General features: G+C 42.8%; 2 protein-coding genes across 2 annotated transcripts in view; one reads left to right on the top strand and one right to left on the bottom strand.

Annotated features, from left to right (window-relative positions):
- NOL11 (nucleolar protein 11) overlaps positions 1-27,946 on the top strand; it is a 1,613,635-nt gene that overhangs the window by 465,781 nt on the left and 1,119,908 nt on the right. The window lies entirely within an intron of this gene.
- Positions 1-27,946, bottom strand: part of DRG1 (developmentally regulated GTP binding protein 1) — a gene marked incomplete in the record, with an annotated part of 230,452 nt that overhangs the window by 2,863 nt on the left and 199,643 nt on the right. The window contains 1 exon segment of the mRNA XM_044085090.1: positions 25,486-25,608. Coding sequence (XP_043941025.1) covers positions 25,486-25,608 — 123 coding nt within the window.

Here is a 27,946-nt window from a genome sequence, read left to right as displayed (position 1 = left end):
TGCTGCTCACAGCACTGCTACCATACACATTTAATGGCCATCTTATCTTAAGGGCCAAGCATAACTGTTTTGATAAGCTATTATGCTCTAGCTGTATTACTCCAAAGACAAGGAAGGAAGTTTCAATAAATGGACAGATGCCGTTACTCCCTTCCAAAAATATACTGTGTGAACCTGTCAGAGTGACAATCTTGGACAAGTTTCAATTACTATTGGTAAAACTGCACTAAAAGGTACAAGAAGGCTGGGTCTGGGCTAGGTGAAATCCTGGAAAGCCAAGGATTATAGGTCTGATCTACAGATGTGAAATACAAAGACATCACTGTGGCATGGGCTGGCTAACTGCTCATTTACTGTACACTCCCTTTAAGGTCAAATGCCCCATGAATATTTGGTGGCAGCAGTGTGTGCTTACAGCCCATCCCACTACCTGTAAATGGGTAACAGTGGTTTGGTTTGCGAGACATCAACCAGTCTGTCATTAAAATGGTCACTAAACAGTATTCATGCACCCTGGCAGCCAAAGAGTTAAAATTACACAGCCGCACACCACCTTGCTCAGCACTTTACCCAGAGTAGTTAAGAAAAAAATAAAACAAGTCCTGTGGAATAAGAAAAAAATATTAGTGTCCCAGCTGACTAAAGAATGCAAACTGAAGAAAAGTCCAGCTACATGGTATGAACAAGGATGAGAAAACAACAGCCTCAGGTACAACTAAAATTCATGCCACTGAATTCAAAAAGAGATGGACAGCAGCTGTGAGGACAGGGCATTAAGTGAAGCAACCTACTCCATCTCTAGATCACTTCCGTATGCAGCTTGAATAGAAAAAAAAATGGATCTGTAAATACTACATCCTGAAGCAGGTAACATACAAAGCGTGAGATGTAACGGGATGAGCGGTCAGGCAACAGAGGAAAGGAAACGTCAGCATAAATTGTTCATTATGAAAAACAGAAAAGCAACACCAACATGAAAAAGCTGCCAAAATGTCAACGGCATAGTAGCTGTAGAAGGCGCCAAACAAGAGGAATAAGAAATAGAACTCTGGAGATAAAAAAGATCAAAGCTTAACAATACAGAAAGGACACTAGTAATAAGTAGAAAAGACAGCCCTGGACCTTAATGCACTGAACTGGTTTCCCAGAATAAAAGGGACTGGCACAAGAAAACCTAGCACATATACAACAAAAAGACATTTGGTAAGACAGAACAGCAGGCCATGAGTCTACAGTCTGACAGAATATAATGGTGCTTATTCTTATCAGAAAAAAAAAAAATACAGGCATTATGGGAGGGACCTTTCATTGTTATAAGAAAGGAAAGCAATGCTAATTATGTGACAAAGTTGCTAGGCAGCAAAGAGAAGCCCTACCATGACAAAGGGACATCATTACTTATTACTTACAATATATACAGTATGTCGTCCGATTCCCCCTGCAGTTTCTTCTTGTAACAGAGCAATCCCCGACACAGGTTCAAGAAAGTAGTGCATGAATTTGAGTACATGTTCAATACTAAGCCAGGGTGCACCAGCTAGTACAGTATCATGCAAACACAGGAACTTAACAGCCAATCAAGCAGGATTCTTAAAGGGTGCTTAACAAGTCGAGCAAAACATGTGAAAGGAATAGGAATATGATAATCCCTCATCCTGACTGATGGTGAGGTTACCAAAAAAGCTAACAGCACCAAGTTGTATAAGCAGGAAACTAATCATACAGAATCGTGTATTCAATGCCAAAGATGGATGAAGCTTTAAAGGCAAGCTAGAGATGAGGATGTCGCTTATTTTGGACTTAAAACTGATAAAACTACAGGTTACTGGCAAATATCCTTGATATCCACAATAAGGAAAAGGTCAGCATTTGTTACCTAGGTTTGGGTTGTTCAACTGCACCAAAATGCCCCTTGAGATGAATAATGCACCAGCAACTTTTCAGAGACTGGCAGATCATCACGGCACAAACTGGAGATTATGAACTATCTTACGTAAGCCTTCATTTTTACTTTGTTCTGGCAGGAACATATGTAACATGTTAAAAAGCTGCTGAGCAAGTTTGACAAATACGACAAGCATCAGTTAGGAACGCCAGAAGTGACTTCTAGATCGTTAGGAATGGTGACAAAATTCAGCTGTAGCTCACCAAAGTGGAGGTTATCCAAGTGTGACTTACCCCAGTTACCATAAAGGGGAGGACATTCCCTGGGATGACAAGGTATTACAAAAAGTTTGTCCCATATTACAGTATCATAGCCACTACCCTTACAGGTTCATTGGCAAGTACTAGGCTAGCTGACCTTTCATGCCATTTTAAGTTTAGCCAATTTCCCTTTATGTGCTCAAAATAACCTATCCCATTCAGTTATAGATTGGTCTTACCCATCCCATGGTTGATAATTATAAATTACCCCTGATGAGAATAACTAGGTTCATACCACTGATAATTTGAGGAGACCCATGTATGGGATAAAGCATTTAGAAATTGCCTCTGTTCATCAGAGCAGGGGGTAGTCCTGGGGTAAATGTTGTGTTTTCCATCCACAGATCTAAGTTGTACTTTAATACAGACAGGGATGAACTTTGTTTTATGTGGACTGGGAGTCTGTTCTATAGCAACTGTATCCTCTGCAATATATACCTGCCCCTCCAAACAGTGCAATATATACCCGCCCCTCCAAACAGTGCAATATATACCTGCTCCTCCAGTTTGGTTGATGATGCAGAAGAGGTTTAGATGCTTAGTGCAAGTACTTCTGATGCCATTTCATAGACTCATACTAGGCCATCTGCCCTAGGGCATTTACAAGCCTAGCCAGAGTGTGTTTGGCTTTCGCCACCCATTTTAAAGAAATGGGAATTTTGCTAAGCCCCTATTTCGAGAAAGTTAGTTATACTGTGCCTCTGTCAATAAACAGAAGTTAGGCACACAGAAGTGATAGCGAGGGGTAAATCTATCGATTCCCCCATCCACTCCATCCAAGATTCCTCTTGAAGAGAGTCAATGAGGGACCTCCTGCCCTAACCCTGGACTGGGATTTCCATTCCAGGAGTGAAGGGAGCCTCTGGGTTATGAATCCTACCCCTCCAGCATGTCCCATTTATTTCCAGTGCTGAGGGTTCCAAGTCTCTCGAGCGCTGTGAGCTCGATGGGATTTGGATTTTTCCTGAGGAGTGCAGCATTGTCCATTAATTCCGGGTTGGATATGGCTTTATACCGTCAGGCACAGATAAGGGCCTCTGTGAGCAGGCAGTATGCTACTATGAGTTGAGCTGGAGTTTTCTTTAACCCGGGCAGCATATGGCATCTGTTTGAGAGCCCTCTTTGATCCTCTTGGTGAGGAACTTTTTGGGAGTCTTTCCAGCGTTGCTGCAGGTGTCTGGTAAGGTACATCCCAAAGGGCATTGTGTACTCAATTATGGGCCCTGATGAGGGATGAGTAAAGAGGCACGATGACCTCCCCTGATCTAGATGTGAATCCCTTCATTGATTAGGTGGGCTATATAAAATGTTTTTCTAAATCCACTTTGGCCATGTGGGTTGCTAGCCTAATGAGAGATTGAATTCACATCAGAAGCACTTGGGTCACTCACTGGGTCCCTAATTACTTATTCTGTACTTAATGGATTACCACCCTACCTATGTGGTAATTTGTGGGCCACTTTGTTTTACCAAAGGGGATGACTATACACTTTTGGTGTTTAGCTTGCAGGGCCATGGCTCTGAAACACCAGTTAATACCTGTTTCCTATGAGGCTCTTTTGTAGAGGATGCTTGTTATTCGGGCTGGAGAGTCTATTAGCAGGCTGCCTAGTTTGCAGTCATCTGCGAACTTGGTCAGCCACGGTCCTTCCGCGCTGGCCTGTACCTCCGAGAAATATATACAGAACAAGAGAGGTCCCAGGACTGGAGCCTTGTGGGACACCACACTTGTAACTGGTTTGGAGTCTGACATGGAAACCAGCAATCCCTAACCATATTAGGTTCTGGTCCTTGGAACCAGTTTGGTAAACCCATCTAGTGACATAGGGGTTTATATTATTAAGCTGGTGGAAAAGCTTATCTATAATGCCCGAAAGTGGGAATATTGTAATCGGCTAGGCTTTTGCAAGGTCCAGGTAGGGCTGTGTGGACCACCTTCCCCTTTGTCAATGGCCTCGGTGACTGTTTCCAAAGAAATCGACTCAGGTTTAAGAGGCAGGATCTACCCATAAAAGTTTCGGAACTGGAGTAGGATCCAGTGTCCTGTAGGTCCCCAATATCTTTATTTATGAGGTCCATGATGATCCTTTCCATAGCTTTGCAGACCAAGCTAGTCAGGTTTATGGGACCTATAGTTTCCAGAATCCATTGGGAGGCACCACCTTTGTGGAGAGGGACCACTGTTGTTGCACGCCACTACTTTGGGGTACATATCCTGTAGTAAGGCTGAGATTGAACAGTAGTTTTATGTTTGGGCTTAGCTTCTTCTTGGAGTTCAGGGATGTAGGACGCAGCCCGACAATCACTGGGTCCCAGTTTGATAAAGCTGTAGTTTTTTGGCTTTGGAGAGGGCGGTTCTACCTGAGCATATGAGAGATGACAGGGGGTACACTCTGCTGATAAATATTTGCCCTTTGGTGGGAGAAGTTTTGAACCTGTCAGCTAGGATGTTGGCAATGCCTGTGGGTTCGTGTATTTTGCCATTTTGGACTAATTCTGAGCATATCTGGGAATTCCCACCCAGGTTCCTAAATATAACTAAAGAAAGCCTTGTGGATTATCCTAGTGTCCTGTGCAATTTTTCCCCAAAGCTAGCCTTAGACGATTTTATGAGTGCCCAGTTTTTACAACACTGATTAGAGATGCCTTCCCTTTTGGGATTTTTGCTCTATCATGTAGTAGCTCTCCTTCTATTGTATAATTTGTTTATTGGCTGGGGTCCACCAGACAGGACGTTTCGCCTTGCAGGATTGGATCTTGGTTTTATTTGGGATTGTAGATGATCCATGCATTCCTGGCTGCGTCTATATAATGCTTATAAAGGATTCTAAGCGGTCTGGGGATATATTTTCCACAGGCCTGGGGGATTTGAAGGATTACACCTCGGTTTTGTGGAGTATGAAATTTGCTTTAGAGAAGTTTTTCACTGTGGTTTTCGGGGCTGGGGTTGGGATGTGAATACCTAGTGAGATTAGTTTATGGTCTGATCTTACCAGTGAGGGATACACTTCTGGTCTGAGCATAGAGTCCCTATGTTGGTGATGATCAGGTCCTGGCGTTTTCCCCCTCTTGTGGGAGTGGTAACAAGTTGTTCCATAGCATTTGAGTTATAAATTCTAGGAACCTTACTAGGGGGTGTTGGAGCCTAGAGTAATGCTCCCAGTCTATGTTTGGGTAGTTGAAGTCACTTTAAATATAATGGTGTGTTTGGAGAGCCCTTCATTTTTCTAGTGTTCCCCAGGAAGGCCAAGTGAGGTTCCTGGGTTGGGAGGGTGGTCTGTAGCAGGCTATAAACTGAAGGCAGTTTCCACCCACTGTTAGCCGCATGGATAGCCCTGATGCTCGCGGCTGTGCCACCAACCTGGAGGTGTGTATCTTTGATCTATCATTGATACCCCTCCTTGTGGTTCCGGGTCCAAGTTTTGGGGCCAAAAAGCATGGTAGCGAGGTATAACCTGGTAATGCTGGGGTGCTCTTGGGAGCCTGAACCAGGTTTCTGTTACTACACAGATAGATACTCCATGTTCTCCATGCTAAGGAGAGTTTAGAGTGCTGCAGGCATCTTGGAGGTTTAGACTTGGCACAGGCATTAATCTTAGTTTCTTATCCCTTGTGATACCTATGGAGGTGGGTTTGTCTTTGAGCTCCTGCTCAAAAAGGCACTATGGGGTAGCAAGAGCCCCTGCTAATATCAGAGTCTAGGGGTGACAGGTGCAAGCCATCCCTAGCGAAGCATCATGGCTTGTTGAGCATGTCATCCCAGGCTGCTTAGGCAGATTTTTATTTAGAGCCTCCGAGTATGTTTTTGTGCTGCTTATGTGTTTGGTTTGGTTGCCTGGTAGGCTCCAGTGAGACTGGAATTGTGTATAGTGCTCTCCCTCCTGGTGCTAAGATGGAGAATGCATGGTCAGTGCAATGAAATCTCTAGTTTTTGGAGTTAGCAGGCAGGGAGGAGCCTGACCATAGAGACTATATGTGGGGCTAGTGAGAAGTCGTGAGAGGGGAAGATGTCTCTGGAAAAAGGGATTTGTGAATTCATGATTATAGTAGGAGGCTAGCCTACAAATAAAATTTGGAGCCTATCTAGCTTTGGAGAGTCAAGCAGTGGTGTTCATTAATGGGGATGTTAGTAATGAACAGGCAGATTTTATTGGAGATGGTCTTAAGTTGGCTGCATTTTTCTTTGAAGTCATGTATTTCTTTTCAGCTAGGTAGTTCTGCGGAGATTGAACATGATGCTGGATGACTCATTGGTTGAACCGAAAACAGTGGAGACAACTGTCTATATTGCATTACAAACAGGCAGATTTTATTGGAGATGGTCTTAAGTTGGCTGCATTTTTCTTTGAAGTCATGTATTTCTTTTCAGCTAGGTAGTTCTGCGGAGATTGAACATGATGCTGGATGACTCATTGGTTGAACCAAAACAGTGGAGACAACTGTCTATATTGCATTACAGATCTAAAATGCACACAATACAAATAAAAATCTTTGTAAAGGAAATGACTTCTTGCACTCTAAAACAACTACCTACCTTTTGCAACTTGTGAATGAGACATCTAAACTGGAAATTAAATAAATATATAGGATACTTATCTAAGCTGAAGGGGCTGGGTTGGGAAAGGGATTTCCAGTTGGGTCTTGGGTTTTAGGTCCCCAATATCTTTATTTATGAGGTCCATGATGATCCTTTCCATAGCTTTGCAGACCAAGCTAGTCAGGCCTATGGGACGATAGTTTCCAGAATCCATTGAGGCACCACCTTTGTGGAGAGGGACCACTGTTGCTGTACACCACTCTTTGGGTACATATCCTGTAGTAAGGCTGAGATTGAACAGTAGTTTTATGTTGGGTTTAGTTCTTCTTTGGAGTTCATGTAGGACGCAGCCCGGGACACCGTCTGGTCCCATTGATGCTGTGTTTTTTGCTTTGGAGAGGGCGGCTCTTACCTGAGCATATGAGATGACAGGGGGTAACACTCTGCTGGGATAGATATTTGCCCTTTTGGTGGGAAGTTTGCTGAACCTGTCAGCTAGGATGTTGGCAATGTCTGTGGGTTCGGTGTATTTTTTGCCATTTTGGACTAATTCTGAGCATATCTGGGAATTCCCACCCAGGTTCCTAACATAACTAAAGAAAGCCTTGTGATTATCCTTAGTGTCCTGTGCAATTTTTCCCTCAAAGCTAGCCTTAGACGATTTTATGAGTGCCCGTAGTTTTTTGCTAACACTGATTAGAGATGCCTTCCCTTTTTGGGATTTTGCTCTATCATGTAGTAGCTTCCTCCTTCTATTGTATAATTTGTTTATGGCTGGGGTCCACCAGACAGGACGCCTGCCTTTGTAGGATTGGATCTTGGTTTTATTTGGGATTGCATGATCCATGCATTCCTGAAGGTGTTCATATAATGCGTTTATAAAGGATTCTGCGGTCTGGGACATATTTTCCACAGGCCTGGGGGATTTGAAGGATTACACCTCGGTTTTGAGGAGTGTGAAATTTGCTTTAGAGAAGTTTTTCACTGTGGTTTTCGGGGCTGGGGTTGGGATGTGAATACCTAGTGAGATTAGTTTATGGTCTGATCTTACCAGTGAGGGATACACTTCTGGTCTGGAGCATAGAGTCCCCATGTTGGTGATGATCAGGTCCAGTATGTTTTCCCCTCTTGTGGGAGTGGTAACAAGTTGTTCCATAGCATTTGAGTTATAAATTCTAGGAACCTTTGGGCTAGGGTGTTGGAGCTAGAGTAATGCTCCCAGTCTATGTTTGGGTAGTTGAAGTCGCCCAATATAATGGTGTTTGGAGAGCCCTTCATATTTTTCAGTGTTCTCAGGAAGGCCAAGTGAGGTTCCTGGGGTTGGGAGGGTGGTCTGTAGCAGGCTATAAACTGGAAGGCAGTTTTACCCACTGTTAGTTGCACATGGATAGCCTCTGATGCTTCGTGCTGTGCCACCAACCTGGAGGTGTGGGTATCTTTGACGAATATTGATACTCCCCCTCCTTTTGTGGTTCGGTCCAAGTTTTGGGGCCGAAAAGCATGGTATGAGGTATAACCTGGTAATGCTGGGGTGCTCTTGGGAGCCTTGAACCAGGTTTCTGTTACTACACAGATAGATATCGATGTTCTCCATGCTAAGGAGAGTTTAGAGTGCGTGCATCTTGAGGTTTAGACTTCTGGCATTGAGTAGCATTAATCTTAGTTTCTTATCCCTTGTGATACCTATGGAGGTGGGTTTGTCTTTTGAGCCTTGCCTAAAAAAGGCACTATGGGGGTAGCAAGAGCCCTTGCCAATATCAGGCAGGGTGACAGGTGCAAGCCATCCCTATAGTGCATCATGGCTTGTTGAGCATGTCATCCCAGGCTGCTTAGGCAGATTTTTATTTAGAGCCTCCGAGTATGTTTTTGTGCGTTTATGTGTTTGGTTTGCTGTCGTGGTAGGTCTATGTGAGACTGGAATTGTAGTGAGTGTGGTTTCCTTCTCCTCCTGGTGCTAAGATGGAGAATGCATGGTCAGTGCAATGAAATTTAGTTTTTGGAGTTAGCAGGGTAGGAGGAGCTCGACCGATAGAGATCATATGTGGGGGTTGGGTGAGAAGTTTCAGTGAGAGGGGAAGATGTCTCTGGAAAAAGGGATTTGTGAATTCATGATTATAGTAGGAGGCTAGCTCACAAATGTACTTGAGCCATCTAGCTTTGGCGAGAGTCAAGCAGTGGTGTTCATTAATGGGGATGTTAGTAATGAACAGGCAGATTTTATTGGAGATGGTCTTAAGTTGGCTGCATTTTTAGCTAGGTAGTTCATGGAGATTGAACATGATGCTGGATGACTCATTGGTTGAACTGAAAACAGTGGAGACAACTGAGTTGGCTGCATTTTTCTTTGAAGTCATGTATTTCTTTTCAGCTAGGTAGTTCTGCGGAGATTGAACATGATGCTGGATGACTCATTGGTTGAACCGAAAACAGTGGAGACAACTGTCTATATTGCATTACAGATCTAAATGTACACAATACAAATAAAAATCTTTGTAAAGGAATGACTTCTTGCACTCTAAACAACTACTCACTTTTGCAATCTCAGAATGAGACATCTAAACTGGAAATTAACAACATATAGGATACTTACCTAACTCGGGAAATAGGCTGAAATGCTGACATGAAAGCAGGCATTTTCTCTTACAGCAACACGTTAGTGCTGACCAATGTCACTCATACCACGGATGTGCAGGGCAAGACAGAGTCAGCTGGGGAATGAAGACACCTGAAAGTCGGGCCACCTGCTGCGCTCCATCAGCCAGGCATACATCCCCAGAATTTATGACTGCAACAACGATATTATGATGGGAAAAGTACAGTTGTGCAAGTTGAACTTGCAAGAACAGTAGATGATTGAAGATTTCTGTTACAGCAGTCTTGGCTATATGGGTTATATCCTGCCAGGGACATAACATCTGTCTAGCTTCTAAAGCTTCAGGACACATTCCACACTCCCAAACTGTCAGGCAAATTGAGAAGAGTCAACTAAAAGACAACTCTGGGTGTGATCGCCTTCAGAGCTTTACTGCCAGCAGAGGGAGGGAGGCTGAGACTTGAAAGGGCAATGCTAGCAATTACAAAAAATTGTCCACACTGGCATTAAAATACACCAAAAACAAGGGGGTTGGAGGGAAGGCACAGCTACTGCAGCAGTGATTATATGAACATCTACTGTTATGATACGTCCAACTGTACTATGTTCTTCATACTGAAGGCTGCAGTAGTCAACTATATAGGTAGATTACCACAAATAACTACATTTGGGAGGAGAAAGGAGAAGGTTCCAGGAGCCCCTGCAGAATAGGTCTAAATCATGTTTTGCTAGGACCAAAGAAGAAATCCAGTTTACAGTTTAAAACCTTTATTGAATTATCACTTGTGACACAGGCAAATTTACATTCACATAAAAGTAATCAAACTCTATCAAGTCTACATTAGCAAACATTATTTACTTATTTTGTTTACCGGGATAGTCTGACTGGATACATGCCTTTTTTCAGCAGTGGCCCAGGGAGAAAAGCTCCATATAGACAGACTTACATAAATTACACAGAAGTTAGCAAACAATTATAAAAACAAAGTGATTATATACAATGGCATAGAAGTGTTCCCTAGTAGGGACTCAACAGTTCTCATGGACAGACACAATTAAAAGTAAGAGACATCAGATTGGCAGTTGAGCTTGGTGACGTAGTTACAAGTTATGATAATTTCAGAATATGCTTTTAAAAATTTTATTTATATGTACAACATTATACTTCATACATGCTGCTACACATCATATAACATAAGCAGCATTACACAAATGATTCAATTCCAGCCTTTTTTTTTTTAACAAGAAACATCTTTGCTTATGTCATGACAGTTAAATAATCTTACATTTATATAAATGAAAACAAAACCACACTGAATCCTAGTTACAAACATTTTACATCACAAACCATACTGACAACACTCCCAGTTGCAAACATTATGCATCACTTACAATCTACCCAGCCAACCCAGTCATTTTCAAACATTACACACACAGCTCATTTAAGTTCCGCCTTCTTATAAACTTCATTCCTCCCCATATGCATTTTTCCCACAGTTTCCTTTTTTCCCTATGTAGTTTGCTCCTACCCTTTTGCAAAGATCTTCATTCCAATTGTTTTATCTCTTATTACTGTATTCACTACTAATACAATTGGTTTAGATTTTTATTTCCATTTTATAGTAATTGCTTTTCTGGCAGCCACCGTAACTAGATACAAGGCCTTACCATGTGTCCAGGCAATTCCAATTCTGTACCGTAGCTCAGAAAAATAATCTCCCTCATCATACCAATCTGCCCAGTGCATCCGACAGGGAATCCTTAAAGTCCGCAAACTCACCACACTCCCAGGAAAAAATGTTCCCAATTACATCTTCCTTCCCTGTCACCCCCTCCAACATTTGCTAGATACCTAAAGGAAAAGTAGGGTATAAAAATCTATGTAAACATTTCCAAGCAAAAATCCTAATCTTCTACATTTTGCCACGTATTTGGGAGACATGCATACATTCTCCAATTGTTTTTGTGAATTGCTTATCCAACCCTCTCTTCCCAATCCTTCCTAGCCTCCTTTGGATTGATTTATAGTTGTCATGCAATATTTTATATGTTCTAATTATTCCTTTAATGGAAGCTTCTGTTCTAAATTCTACTAAACTCTACCAGTCCTGTTCTTTTGTTTAGGACCCCCAAACTTCCCTCTCTTTGCCTGTACTCTGATATCAATCTTTGATAGGGAAGGTAATCTCACCTGCAGTACAAATAAATTCTTGGCGTCTTCCCATTCTATCATCTTTCCCTCTCTAGTTACTTGCTCCAAATACCTTGGTACTTACGCCAGCTTTCTCCAATAAATTTCAGCCACCTCTCGTCTGTTGTCTATATCCTTAATTGCAATCATCCATAGTGACAGAATCTTTCTCCATTCCTGTGTTAGAATACTTTTTGCTACTTTATGGACATTTATTTATTTATTTATGACATTTGTTTACTGGAAGGTCCACTGGGCCAAGGAGAGCCCATTTTTAGTGGAGGCCCAGGGAGAAAAGCTCCACATACAAATTAACAAGTTGATAAAGACAATTTACTAGTTGATACACACAAATGGAAAAACAGAATACTAATACAATTACAAAAGAAGGCAAGGTTTCATTTATATTACACTTGTAGTATTATTTTTTTTAAAGAATTGATTGGGGGAGTGTTTTTTTCCATGTCATGTGATGTTTATGTGTTTATTTAAACAAGAAGTTATGTACTCACCATAACGTTCGATGTATGTAGTCCATCTCACCTCACATTCTTACCCATGGGTTCGGATTCGAACCTCGGCTCAGACTCTGCCATACTCTAGCTCGAAGTCTTTCAATTGGCTGGGCGAAGAGGTATCCCATGCTGCACTGCTACCTTTTCCCAGATCTCGTTTGCTGCAAGCTCAATCACTCACCCTCCATACACATAACACACAGAGAAGGAAAAAACATTCCAATAATAAAAGGAGTACTGAAACCAGAACTAACCTCTAGGTCCTCCATGATGGGGGAAGGCAGGAGGGTAAGTAAGAATGTGAGGTGAGACGGACTACATACATCGAACGTTATGGCGAGTACATAACCTCTTGATGTTATGTAGTCCAATCTTGCCTACATTCTTACCGGTGGGACAGCGTCCCCAGCACCTGAACCCTGGGAGGCTCAGCGGAAAATACCCCTGAGCACTGTGGAATCAAAGGAAGATCTGCCTCTGGATACCAAATCCAGTTTGTAGTGAGTAATAAAGGTGTGAGGAGATGCCCATGTAGCAGCAGCACAAATATCATCCATAGACATCCTGGCCTGAAATGCTGTAGAGGTAGACATCGACCGGGTAGAATGAGCCTTCACTCTAAATGGTAAATCCTTACCACCTGAGGCGTAAATGAAGGAAATACAACTAGAGATCCCATCTAGACAAGGTCACTTTGGAAGCAGGAGACCCAATCCTATTTTTTGAAAATGAGACAAATAGCTGATCCGATTTTCTAAGATCCCTCGTTCTATGCAAATAAAAACGCAACTGCCTATGAACATCCAGCTGGTGAAATTTAAATTCTGCCCTATTAGAAAACTCTGGAAAAAAACAGGCAGTTCAATGGATTGGTTGAGATTACTAACCAAAGCCACTTTCGGCATAAAGGAAAGGTTTGGTCTGAGGGAAACCCTGTCCTTGTGAAATATCAAGTAAGGCGGTCTGATTGACAAAGCTTGGAGCTCCGAGACGCGTCTAGCTGAAGTGATGGCTACCAAAAAGATAGTCTTCCAAGTCGAATATTTCAATTCACAAGTAGCTGCAGGCTGAAAGGGGGACAAAGTGAGACATTGTAGCACAAAATTAGGTCCCAAGGCATGACCGGGTCAAAGACTGGAGGGCGAAGCAGCATAGTGCCCTTCAAGAATGCCTTAGAAAGTCTATGCACCATTAGACTGGGTTCATTAGCGACGTGAAAAGTGGAAATAGCCGCGGCTGCTGACCCCTGACCGAAAAGCATGGAGAGAAATTCCAGAACTGAAGAAACTGGAGAATCTTTTCCATTTACTGGAATAAATCTTTCTGGTCGAAGGCTTATGGGAAGACCACCGATTATGAACCACTTCTGGAAAAAAATGATGAAGCCCGACTAGTGATGGAAGTGGAGTAACCAGGCTGTCAACCGGAGGGTCCGAAGAGAGGGATGGAACTGCCCTGACATACGAGTCAGTAGATTTGGCTGTGGGTCCAGAATCGAGGGGGCGTCCATGGGACAGGGATGGAGAAAGGGGAACCAAATTTGACAAGGCCAGTGTGGAGCAATCAGAATCATTCTGCTTCCCAAGGATTGCGCTTTCTGAATAACTTTTGTCAGCAAAGGAACAGGCAGGAAGGCATAAAGTAGACCAGAGGGCCAATTGTGAACTAGAACGTCCCTGGGTGACTCCCCCTGAGGAGGACAAGGGTGAAGTAGCTGCTGCACTTGGTATTGAGGGGAATGGCAAATGGGTCGCAGCAAGGCTGACCCCATCTGCCGAAAATCTGCTCCGCAACTCGACTGTTCAGGGACCACTCGTGAGGCATCAGAATGGCTCTGCTCAACCTGTCGGCAATCACGTTGGACTTCCCCGGAATATGCATAGCTAGGAAAAAACGTCGGGAAGACACCGCCCACTGCCACACTTGAACGGCCTCTCTGCAAAGGGGGTACGACTTGGTTCCTTCCTGTTTGCTCAGATACCATACCACCAACATATTGTCCGAGTGGATCACAATTGTCCCGAGAGGAAGAAAGCTCTGAAGTGCTGCAACGCTAGTAGCACTGCTCTCATCTCCAAGATTTTGACATGCAGATGCATCTCGTGTTCCTGCCAAGTGTCTTGGACTGTCCTGCCCAGATAATGCCCCCCCAACCCCATCTGGGAGGCATCCGTGGTCACTGTGGCAACAGGAGGGGATGGGATGAAGGGTTTCCCCACACTGAGGTTGCTGGTGTGAAGCCACCAGCGTAGATCTTGCTTGCACTTGTCTGATTATTATAAGATGAGAACATGGAAGATGTTGTAGAGACCACTGGGCAAACAGCAGCCACTAAAGGAGCCTCATGTTTAGCCTCGCCAGAGGAAACAGCATAATTGTTGAAGCCATTAGAATCTAAATAAACTGCAGATACCACACAAGGATCTCTTTTTGCCTTCACTTTTCTTAGTGGGAGCAATGCTTATACCAGTTGTTGCAAACCCTGAATCCTTTTTTGTGGTAAAAACGCCCTCATGAGCACGGTGTCTAACTCGGCGCCTATAAAGGTGACACGCTGTGAGGCCAACAAGGCAGACTTTTCCCAGTTTAGAGTGGAACCCAGTTGTTGACAGCTCGACAGTGGTGTCTCTGGTCTTTATTAGTAGATGCCTGGTGGTGGCAGAAAGGAGCCAGTCATCCAGGTACGGAAACACTTGGAATCCCTGACGTTTCAAGTGAGCCACCACCACTGCCATACATTTGGTGAACACCCTGGGGGCTGTGGTGAGACCAAACGGCAGGTCACGAAATTGAAAATGACTGGCTCCCAGCCAGAAGCGTGGATGACTTCTGGATGCCCTGTCCATCTTTATGTGGTAGTAAGCATCCTTGAGGTCGATGGAGCACATCCACACTTCTTTTCCCAACAATGGGAGAATAGATTGCAACATGACCATTCGGAACTTGGACTTCTTCACGTGGAGGTTCAAGCGGCTGAGATCCAAGATGGGTCTCAGGTCCCCTGTTCTTTTCAGCACCAAAAAGAATCTGGAGTAAGTCCAATCTGGTCTGAGGGGACATGCTGGACTGCTCCTTTTTCTAGCAGCTTTAAAACCTCTGAAGCTGCATCATCCCTTTGATTGGGTGGAACATCTGGGATTCTTTTGATCGGTGGGGGAGGGAAGAGAAGGGAATGTGATATCCTCCGGAAACTATTTTTAATACCCACTGGTCCTGGGTATAGTAAAATGCGACCCCCGACTGGCTCCGGAGATGTGCAGTCAGGCCTCCCATCAGGCGCACTGGTAGGGAGAACCACGAAAGGAGTCACTGTTTCCCTGGTTACGTGGGCCTCCTCTGCCTCTAGGGCGGAGTCCACCTGAGTTACCAACCCCCCCCCCCCGCCTCTGGAGGGAGAATCACTTTATGCGTCATGAAAAAACCTCTAAGATTTCTTGAACCACATCCACACTTCTTTTCCCAACAATGGGAGAATAGATTGCAACGTGACCATTCGGAACTTGGACTTCTTCACGTGGAGGTTCACTCTTCTGGACCTTGGGATAAGGTCTAGAAGGCATGGAAAAATGGACTCCCACGGCAGACAGGGTTTTCCCCTCTTGCTTGCACCTAGTGAGAGAATGTCCTTCACCTTTGTTGTGAACAACGAGGAACCATCAAATGGGGCATTGGTGAATGTAGACTTGAAGGCCTCCAAGAAATTACAAAGGCGCATCCAGGAGTGCCTCCTGAAACTCAAACTCGTTGCCCTACTCGCTCCCTCAGCTGCATAAGAGATCAGCCTCATGGAGGAGTTAGTAATAGAATTTAGGGTAGACATCTTTGCGCTGACTTTGAGCCACTGCGTTACAAATATTACCCTTCAGAGCATCTCCAAGCTCTTTCAGGAGATATTCAGTGACTGCAGAGTAAAGGCCACTAAAGAAAACATACGCTTCCCATACCGATCCATGGTCCTAGACTCCTTGTTAAAGGGATGGACGGTAGATGAAGTCTCAGCCAGTTCCTTCTTGGTGGCTGCTGCTGCCACCACCATGGCATCTACTGGAACACCCTTCATGAGAAACTCTGTCAGCGGGGCGGACAGAAATTTGTTAGGTCTCCTGGGGACTGGTTCTACAGTGTCAGGGGTTTCCCACACCCTTCGACAAACCAGATCCAGGAGTTCATCGAAGGGTGGAGAAACCCAGGAGGTGGAGCTTTGAGCCCCAAAGGCCTTCAGGAACACCAACCCCTCCTCAGATGGGGGTTTAGAGGGCCAGTCACCTCTCTGCTTCAAGATCTCTAGGATATCAGAGAAAGAGATACCCTCAGAGGACGACTTGGGGGACCCCTCTGATTCCTCGAGGTCTGTGTCCGACGTGAGAAACTCTTCCTGGGAGTCAATGTGCTTTCTCTTGCATGTTCTTTTTCTGGGTGGCTCCTCAGGCAAAAACTCTGGGGGGCCCTCAGAAATTTGGGGACCACTCATGAAGGTATCCTGAGGCCTTGGGTCTCCGCTGTCCAAAGATAGGGGGCGATCAGAGACTGATACCGGAGCTGGAGGGGGTAGAGTGTCAGTGCTGTACGATGCCGCTGAGGACCTGGCCAGCAAGCTTTGCATGACCTCGAAAGCTGGTCCTCCCGGCTCCAAAGATTGACCAACCATGGAAGACCTCGGAGCAGAGGGGACAAAGTCCGAAGCAAGGGTCAGGCTCACCCAAGCCAAAGCACCGAGAGGGAGGCTAGGAGCCTAAGAGTGTCCCAAGACCTCCCCCCCGGGTCCGACTGAGGAACCATGAGTCCTGGACCCCGTGGACGGAGCCGATGGGGTTGGAGCAGAGATCAGAGCTGATAAGCCAGGATGGGCTATCGGAGCCAACCTAGAAGCAGACAGTGCCGACCACTCTGGCTCCAAAGGCTGAGATTCACTCAGAGGAGGAACTATCGACAATGGATGGGTGACAGGCTCCGGAGCCGACTGGGCTGGAGCCTAAAGCAATTTAGCCAGCACAGGTGATTGGGGCAGTCTCTGCACCACTCTATCCACGTCAGAGAGAGTCTTGGAGGACCTAGAGTACAAGATAGGAGATCTAGACCTCCTCTCTGAAGGAGACCTGCGAGGAGGAGAAACCGGTCTAAAAACTGGAGACCGGCTCTGAGAGGCTGGGAGCCAATGTAGGTTCTGTCAATTCACAAACTTCCTTCGGCACCGAAGACAGTGGAGCTAAGGATGCCACAGTAGACTTGGTAACTTTCTCTGGAGGCTCTGATAAGACTGACGGAGACAGAGATAGTTTTTTTCCTTTGGAGGTTTTGTCTCTTTAGAGGGAAAGTGACTTAAGCACTAGAAGACCTCTCCAAATCTACCTCAAAGGTGGGTTTCAGTAATCCCTTCAGAATTAGTTTGTTCTTCCTTTCTTGAAAAACATGAGGGCTGAATGCATGACAGAATGCACAAGACTCCTGGAGGTGGCAGCCCTCAAACAATAAACATGCATAGAGTGCCCATCAGTAATTGACATTATACCCACATTTACTACATTTCTTAAAGCCCGAAGGCTTATGTTCTTTTGTATCCTTAGACATGGTCGGCAGGACACTAGACACAACACAACAGTCAAAAATGCCACCAGCAACAAAGTGCAGGAACTAGAATCTAAATAAACTGTAGACACCACACAAGGACCTCTAACTCAAATGGCCCTGACAGGAAACAAGGGGAAGGACTAGGTCCTCTAACTTAAACAGCCCTAGCCCGGAGGGATAGGTACCTAAAAAAACAAACACAGAAGAGAAAACAGATAATCAAAGGAGGACAAGGTCCTCTAACTGAAACGGGCCTAGCCCGTTGGGAGACAGCTGATGGGATACCAAGACAAAAAGTAAGACAAAGGCAACGAAAGGCCACACAACAAACTGCCACAAACCAACAACACACACACCTAGCTATGAAAATGGCTTTTGGAGCAAAAATTTTAGTCAAAGAAGATAAAATGTTATACTTGGCTACAGCCAAAAGCGAAACCACGTCTGAGCTTTACAAGTGGCAAAAGAGATCTGGGGAAAGGGAGCATTGCATCATGGGACACCTCTTAGCCCAGCCAATTGAAAGACTTCGAGCTAGAGTATGGCAGATTCGGAGCAGAGGTTCAGCTCCACATGGGTTAAAAATGTAGGCGAGATTGGACTACATAAAATCCATTGTTTTATGGGAAGAAAGTGTTCTGAGGAAGTTGGAAATTATTCTGATGAAAGTGCTTAACTGCAAATAAACCAGAGTTTTCTGCCAGATGTGTGCCATTCTGTTTGTTGTTTTTTTACTAGTTTTTGTTGGTTTTGGTGATATTACAATTACAAAAGAGCTATCAAGCAGTACAGTAATAAATATGGACATAATCAGATTTGAAATACAAATGAATATCAGAGTTTAACAGGTATTATGCAGCAACTGGTCTTGATATGAGTGGAAAGGTTCTGGTTGTTTAGGTAGATATAAATCATTTAAGTTATGTACATATTTAGCAATACTGAATGACTATATGCAAGATTAAGTTGGGTAAGATTTTCTGCTGAGGGTGTATACAAACGAGATGACAGATTTGAGTAGTAGTTTTTGGTTTTTAGTCATATCTTCACTTCAGCCTTGGTGCATTTTATTTTGGAAGACAGGATGACTGTTGAGGGAGGGTACATGCTACAATGGTTAGTAATGGTAAGAGGTAGAGAGAATGGTGGTGCAAGGACATAATATTCTGTATGATTGTTATTCTCCTTAAAGGCCCGAATCCAAAATCCCAGTCTCTCCTTGTTGAGCTTCCTGCATGTCCTCATCCCTTTCCACTTTGAATTATAGTTTTTTGCTTGTGCTATGCATAGAAGCCTTAATGGTGTAGCTCTGAAATACCCCTTCAAATTGGGTAACCCCAATCCTGCTGCTATCCTGGAAGAATCAGCTTATCCCACTTGACTCTTGCCATCTTCCGTCCCAGATGAAGTCCTTCAGCTCTTTAACTGCTACCACAACTTCTCCTCTGGTTGATAAGAATATACCTGACCTGTGTACAAAACTAAAGGGACTAAACAGTTTAACTGCTTATTATCTTACTATCGATATAACAAAGCTTACATTTTCTCAGTTTTTGTATCATCTTTTGTTTAGTCTCTTCTCCCACATCCTTAGTTGCCACACCAGAATCATTCTTAATCCATACTCCTAATTACTTCATTTTATCATGTCCCCATAAATATGGATATTGCTGAACCAATTCATATGTGGGTACATAACTTACTGCTATTGCTTTTGTTTTAGCTTCATTAAGTTTGTATCCTGAAAAGATTTGAAATGGTCTCAAAATGTTCCACAACACTATAATGTCAGGTATAAAGTAATATCTGCAAATACAACCAGCTTTTCTCGACTACCATACCAATTATTTCCTTGAATTTCTGAGTCCCTTTTCCTTGCCAATGGTTCCAAATATAATGCAAATAAATTTGAAAGAGGACCCCAACAACTTAAATTTTTGCTTCCAATCCCTCATATATCCTACCAATCAACCTTACATATTTTTCAGGAAATGCAAATGCTTCCATTGCCCTGCTCATAAAGTCCGAGCTTACTCTGTCAAATGCTTACTCTGCCTCAAGACCCGTCTACAACAATGGTACTTACTTGCATTCTGCTTCCCTCTGGATCACCAATGTTCTGTTAATGTTGTCAAATGTTTGCCTCCCTGCACAAAACCACACTGGTCCATATCTATCAATTCTGGCATTGCTTTTGCCATTCCTTTTAGCCATTATAGACATGAACACTTTACAATCATAGTTTAGTAGTGTAATGGGCCTGTATGAAGCTGGACCTGATGGATCTTTACCCTCTTTAGGTATTAAGGCTACTGATTTCTTCTAGGACGTTGGTACTTCTCTTAAAATACTTTTTAACAAAACCTTCCAGATCCTTCAGTTTTTTTCCTTCTAGATTCCAAACTTCCACAGAAATACCATCATTTCTGGGGACTTTCCTGTAGACTGGCTATACATCATGATTTTTATCTCATCTCCTCCTATCCTAACAGTTCATAATTGAGCCTCATCTGCCTCTAACCTTGGCATATATAATTCTTCCAAAAACATTTCCATTTTTTCTTGATTTCCATATTCTCTGCTTTATACAGGCTTTCAAAACATTTTTAATACCTCTACAGGATCTTGTTACCTTCCTTGTTATAGCCTTCCTAAGCTTGGTGACAGCCCTTTCTACTTTTTGTGCCAGAGACGTTGTGCTAAAAATGTTGTGCTCTAGTGTTATCATCCAAAAAAACAGTTACTTAACAGCAATCTTTCTAAACTTGTGCATGCTACTGAGGCAATCCCTTAATTTCTGCAGTTGATCATCTTATTGTTCGGTGAGATTCTTCCTATTCTGCAATACTTTAATATTTGTCAGTCCCTCTAAATAATTGTTACTTCTCAGCCATAGCTCCCTTTCTTTTATTTCCACCCTATTTTTAAATTCCACCTCAATTTTATCCCACTCCCTAGGTATATTATCAGAAAAAAAATTCTATTAATTCTAATAGCTCCTGAATAATCTCCACTACCCATCCCTTAAAATTCCTCTCTTTAAAAGACAGGTCGGAAGTGCCAATGTCTCATTTTTATTTGATTACCCCGTGCTTTTATTTTAGTTATTATTGGTGCATGATCTGAAACAGTTATTGGGTGCAGTTATTATTGGTGCATGATCTGAAACAGTTATTGGGTGCATACATCAAGATCTTAAATTTAAATGTACATGTGTTCCTGTGAAATGTAAATCCTGTCTTGCAACCCCAGCTTTTATATCTTGGGGAATAAGTAAATTCACTCCAAATTCCTATTACTGAATTCATATCTTCCATGCCAAATATCTTCACAAACTTCAAATATCTACCCCTCTGTTATATTTTCCCCTTTGGACCCACGAAACACATCTTCTCTGTTACAAATCAAATTTCAGTCCCTACCTATTTCAGTCCCTACCTATAAGTAACATGCCGAAAAATGATTTCTCCCAGAATTTCCTTAAGCTCCATTATAGCAGTTTTAAGTGGAAACTGAATACATGCTAGTGTAATCCTCCCTTGCCAGCAGCCCCTTAGCAGTACATTTCTACCATTATCTTTTTTATCCTCTTCTATCACTACTGGAGCTCATCTTGCTATATAAGCTGTCCTCTTTTCCTCTGTCTCAGGTATTTTGCTGAATAACCAACCTGAAAACCTTTATCAAATTCACATGTTCAGTTCTTTCCAAGTGCATTTCCTACAACATAGCTATCTGCACTCTACATTTTTTTAATATACTTCACTACTCATTTGTCTACGAGACCGCTGACATTTAAAGACATTACAGAAAGCATCACTGTATTAAAAAGTTCCACCTTTTGTGTACAACACCTTTTCTGTTACATGTCTAGTTCCAGGTTTTGTGTTACATGTGTACAGTTGTTTCTGGTTATATCTGTTTCAGCCTGCCACGTCTTACAAAACTTTTTGTTTTATTGAAAGCCCTCAAACAAAGACACCCCCTAAAACCTATTAACTTAATTTGAATACAAAAAACTATGTACACCTTCAAATATTGAAGTTTTACCTTCCTAATAGGAACAAATGTCCAAAATGGACAGTCGCACTCTCAGACGCGAGTTAATCTAAAGAAAAGGTTATCCATGCCAAGACACACAGTGCAGCCTGTGCTTCTACTAAGTGCTGTTTTTTATCTTACCTTTACAGCTCTCTCAGATGGGAAAAACTCCTGAATGCGTTCAGAGAACATTGTCTCCTAGTCCATTTCTCTTTCCCCCCAGTCATTCACTCTCTAGACTGTAACCAATTTCTATCAGACTGTTTCCATGGAGACATGAAGACCTGATACAGTATTACTACTAAGCATACATTCATTTGCTACAAAAAAAACCTCATATTAAATATTCTTTTTCGTGCACTGGCTTTCTCTTAAAACTGGTTACTAAATCAATTTAAGGTCCTTAAATCCCAGTCATTCCCCATGCAAAAAAGAGAAAAAAATCACATCAATTTTTCTTTTGCCATGCTCTTAACTAGGCTTTTTTGCATTGCATGGTCTACATTTCTTAAAACTTAAGGGAGAAAGGAAAAAAAAATAACAAAAACAGCACCACCTGTTTACAATCTCCATTACTAAAAATAACAGAAAAAAAACTTTACAGCATGCAACATCACCATACAACACAAAAATAGTATTAAGAAAAAAAAACTTTACTTTGTTAACTTTCTACCTCCTGGTCCCCTCACCAAAGCATTTTTCCAATCAATGAGAAAGTAGGACACATGCTTTAGAGTCCCCTACAAGTCCAACAAATTCTGAAAAAGTCCAATACTTCCAGATTCTTGTTCTGACATATTTCACAAATATAATTATTGCATTGTAACCTCACATTAAGTTACTTGTTTTATAACTGTTCATCTCCATCTCCCAAATCCTGCCTCAGTACACTGGATAAGAAACCATCGATTCTTCTAGTTAACTCCTGAGCTCCCTTCCTTCCATGCAACATTTTCCATTGAAACATTCAAAAAGGTTTCACAGGTAGTGCATCTATGTGGCCTTTATTACCAGAAGAACAAGCAGCAGAATTTTGTTTCACAGCTCACTTTTTTGTTGGACAAACTTTTGTATTTCCTCCTTAGGATGTACTTAATCAAAAAAGGATTTTGTCCTTCCAGGGACGAATACCTTGAAGACAGCTGGGTACCAGCAGCTGGAATCTCACACCTGTGCCTTGACATTCCATGAACAGTGGGATAAATTTGCTCTTCTTCTGCCTGTACAGTGAGTTATCATTCTCCAAACACCTTCCCGTCTCCCACTTTTAGTACTTCTCCTTCTGCCACAGTTTTGTCAGAATCAACCCCTTCTGCTGGTAGGACTGCATTCTTACTATTAAACATCTAGGTTGCTTTCTCATAGCCATGTTTGGAGCAAACGCACAATGTGCCCTTTCAACTAACATCTCTTGCTGTGGAATACCTGTCCAGTTGCTCAATTGTGCTTTCATAAAATGAATGCAGTCTGTTCCTTCCAGCTTCTTTGTTATAGCTGAAACTCTCAGGTCTCAAATTTACATGCTCTACTAATTCTATGTTTTGAAACATCTCTTCCTGAGCAGTCTGATATTCAGATAGCATTTTCTTCATTTCAACCTTTGATTTTTGCAGCTTTATCACCTCATCTGAATTTTTTGCAGCTTTATCACCTCATCTGAATATCTGTTTAAAGCATCTTCCATTTTTGTCAGTTTTTTGTTGTTTGTGTTTGTATACTCCATCAATGTTTCATTTTATTTTAACCAGGTCTGTGTGGAATTGTTTTATATCATCCTGTAGGTTGGTGGAAGCATATCTGAAGGTTGGACTTTTTTTTTGCTGAACAGCTGCAGAACTTTCACCAGTCAGTGTTGCTTCCTCACTTTTGTAGCCAATTTTTTCAAGGTCCTTTGTACTCCTTTTCTTCCTGGCATCCAGGCAGTACACTTTCTAGCCAGTTACTGAAATCTACCCATAAACACAAATCTACTTCCTTTCTCTGCTGAGTTCCTGTTTTCATACCAGGATCTAGAATTAAGCTGTTACTCAAATGTGCAGCCATCTTAGAAGTCCGGAAAATAGTCCGTTTTGACACAGGTTGTCCCTTCTTTCAAAATAAAAAATAACAATCAATCCAAAGATCTAAAAGTGTTAGTTCTATCAAAGATGGTACCCGAGCTGCCTGTGGACATCCAAGGTATGGAGTATCCCCTTCATCCCTCATTTTTAAGTTCAGGAAAGAAAATGGGAAGATGAATAGTTTGGCTTAAAGTAAACTCTGACACTGCTTTGGGCATAAAAGGATAAGTTCTCAAAGAAACAATGACCCTATGGAAAATTACTCTTCAGCGGCAGTACAGCTATGAAGAGTTTGCATCCAAACTTCTCAAGCAGCTCGAGATGAGTTGACTTGAACAGTTTGGGTGCATGGAAGGTGTCCTTAAGCTCTGGAAGTTGGTTGGCTATTATATAGCCAAGGCTACTACAGCAGTGATCAATATGAAGAACATTGGTGGGTTTACAGAAGGAGGGGCAGGCACACTTATCTGGTTTCTGCATCCCAGCATACTTCAGAGCAGTTAGCAGATTTATTTGAGCATGGGATCTTGTACTTTTTTTGCTGTAGTCTAATACGTCTTCTCCACTATCAAACCATTAGAAGGTCCTTAAGATCACACAGTACTTACCATTGTCCTCTCATGTTGCTTCTGAAAACAAAGTCAACATATTCCACCTGGGACCATGTATTTGGGGATTGGGGGCAGGATGAGGACATCTGCTTTAACAAAACACTGATGTTTTTCCAACTGAACTCATAAGCATACAGATTTTCCCCCAAGGAGCGCCACACTTTAGATTGGGCACACAAACCTAGGTAAGCTATCAGTACTACAATTACAGTGTTGAAGGTAAGAGAGTCCTTGGGTGGAAAAGTGCAGCAACATAAACCTGCCTTGCTTGTACAAACTCTTGAGTACCAAAACTTTGAGAGACTGCACCAGTGCAGTGCAATTCTAACTTACTCATGTACTGTTTATACAGGTCTCCAGATTGTTCCACATAACTTCTAATTCTTACTCCCTTTATAAAATGAGAGCTTTGCCCCAATATAATTTTCAATGGAGTCCCACTCAAACAGTAGGAAGTGAACAAGGTCTACAAAATGAGCTGGGAAAAAAAACATCAGTTTTTGTTACATGCAAGACAGCCTTTGGGTGGACCTCTATGCTCATGTGCAGTCTTTTGCATTCTTCTCTCCTTTGGTATTCTGCAGTATTGCGGCAGCTTTGCTGTCCTAGCACAGAGCAATCAAAGCCCATTCCCCCTCTACCAGTATATTGACTCAGCAGCACCAAGATAAACAGGTGGGCATTTACAAAAGGAAGGCTCCTTCGATCAAACGTCTATAGCCAGCTGAGGGGCTGACAACTACCATGAGACAAATGCAAGGATACCATCATAAAAACATTGAAGCCCAAGGATTTTTGTTATGCATACGCAGCTGACAGACATACTTTCCTGCCAGATGCTCTGACCGTCATTCAGCTATACTAGAAACCAGGGCCTCCAGTACAAAAAATATCCAAACAAAAATATATTCATCTGGCTGAATTGTGTCTATAATGTAATATTTTATAAACCACTACACACATTACTAAGTGCTTTGAAAATCAAATGCCCATTTCTTCCCAAATACATGGACCAAACATTTTGCCAAGAGCAACTTAACCTAAAAGATCCAGTAATGATTATTGTTCAAATATTTAAAGAACAAAATGACAAAGGTGTTAGGAAGTTAAGAAAAAAATAAAACCTTCTATCAAGATAGAATAGAGAAGTCTTAAAAAGCTTACTATTTGAAATCCTTGATGAGGTTTTTATGAATTTTTAAACAGAAATCTTCCACAGTTGTCTTCTCAACTGGCAGTACAACAGGAGAAGTGTAGTCAGGAAGTTGCCCTTTGGGCTTTGTGTAGCTAAAAAAAAAAAATGTATATTACTTTAATGTCCACAACTAACTCTCAGGCCTGCTACTAAGAACGAACATTCAACATGCCAAATTCATATCAGCATGCATTAGCCTCGAAGATGATTAACCTATTTGCTGTGTCAGGACCCTCACCAAGGACTACAACCCACTACTGATACACGAGTCTCATTCATTCATCTGCATTGACACAGGGGTGCACAGAGACGCAATTCAAAAAAGTGTCGACATTCTCCTCTTGATCAGCTATTCGGGTCTTGGCTGGAGTGTGTGTGGCTTCCAATTTGGTGGTGCCCTGCCATAAACAAACTCTACAACAGAAGGAGGAAACTGATGCAGAATAAGGTGAAGTCCCAAGACTGGAAAAACTCCCTTATCAGTCTCAACAAAAGGTTGAGAGCCCTCATCAAATCCACTAAAGCTAGCTATGAAAACAGAATTGCAGTAAAGACAACCACAAGGCTTTCTACAGTTATGTAAAGAATCTCCACAGCAATACCCAGATTTGCTCCGAGTACTGCACAATGGTACCTCCTATACCAAGCCAACAGATATTGCCAATATAACTGGCAGACAGATTCAGTGCTAACTTTACCCCCCCCCAAAAGGACCAATCACAATACCAATAGATTGACAGGCACCCAGTATTACTGCTGCACAGGTTAAAACAGCACTGTCCAAGGCCAAGAATACAGCTTCTGTGGGACCTGACAATATCCCTGGCTGTGTTCTAGATGAACTACAGACTGAACTGGCACCTCACCTGTATGCCCTGTTCAATCACAGCCTCAGCTCAGGATTTGCCCCTACCGAATGGCACACTGCTATAGTCATCCCTCTCCACAAAGGAGGAGTGACTACAGACCCTGGGAACTATTGCCCCATTAGCCTAAAGAGTCTGATATGCAAAGCTATGGAACGCATCATCATGGACCTAATAAACAAGGATATAGGGAATCTCCAAACTCTAGATCCCACGGAGTTTGGTTTTTGTGAAGGGTAGATCATGCCTCCTCAACTTGGTCGACTTCTTTGAGTCAGTCACCAGAAGCTGTGGATGAAGGCAAGGTGGTTCATACAGCCTTCCCTGATCTGCCCACGGCCTTGGATACCATTCCCCACTCAGGAATGATAGAAAAACTCGCTAAGCTAGGCATCAACCCCTACATCACTAGGTGGGTTGCAAACTGGCTCAGATAACCCACAGTGTGAAAGTAGCTCTGACTCCAAGTCAAACTGCCGACCAGTCACGAGTGGAGTCTCACAGGGATCAGTCCTGGGTCCTCTCCTGCTTGGTATCTACTTCTCAGAAGTCCAGGCCAACACAAAGGGATTCTGGCTGACAAAGTTCGCAGACTATTGCAAGTTGGGAGACATTATTAACTCCCCTAGTGATTCTGACATCCTACATTAAGGCCTCACCGAGACCAACGACTGGTGTCAGAACCATGTTCTTAAGCTCAATGCCAAAAATGTGTCTTCATCCCCTTTGGGAAAAACACAGTTCCCAAGAATTTCCACATTAATGATAGTCCGCTAAACACAGAAGGTGTTACAAGAGATTTGGGAACACAGGTTGACAGCAACCTCTCATCTGACCACCACATTGCCACTGTGGTCAAAAGTCCTATGTGGCACAGCTCATTACTAAAGGTTTTGCATCCAGGAAGAAAGAGGTCATTGTCTCCCTCTACTCTTCCCTCATTAGGCCAATCAGAGTACACTGCCCCATTTGGCATGTACCTCACTAGACACCTGCAACAACTGGAGAGGCTGCAAAAGTACCTCACAAAGAGGATCCTAGGACTTGGACACTTGTCCTATTTGGACAGACTAAAAATAACTCCAAATATTCTGTCTCATATCTCCTACTTAGAGGCGATCTCTGCTCGACTTACAAAGCCATGTCTGACCCAGCTCCGTTAGAAATACTACATCTAAAGAAATCCCAATCCCTCTGCACCACAAGCTCCAGAGACCTCAACCTCATTACCACAATCAACAGAACGCGCTGGAGGGACAGGTTCATAACCCAGAAACTGCCCAAGCTACTGAATAAACTTCCCATACATGTCAAACAGAGCACCTCACTGGCCCTCTTCAAGAGAAACCTTGATGAGAGAATGGGAAATAGAAAATTCACCCCAGGGATCATTCCAATGGCTCTACTCGACAGAGGCACTGGGAACTAAGGTCGGGTGGCGCAATGCCAGGGTAATCCTATGGGCTAGGCTTGTAAAGTCTCCAGGGCCAATAGCCTAGTACACACCTATGAACATGCCAACTTTCAGTCACCCGAAAAATTTCCCCCAGCCCCCCCCCCTTTG

The sequence above is a fragment of the Protopterus annectens genome, chromosome 10.part0 (assembly GCF_019279795.1).
Source record: "Protopterus annectens isolate FY-2018-M chromosome 10.part0, PAN1.0, whole genome shotgun sequence".
NCBI lineage: Eukaryota > Metazoa > Chordata > Ceratodontiformes > Protopteridae > Protopterus > Protopterus annectens.
The sequence above is the reverse complement of the archived record's forward strand: the minus strand, read 5'-3'. Positions and strand labels throughout refer to the sequence as shown.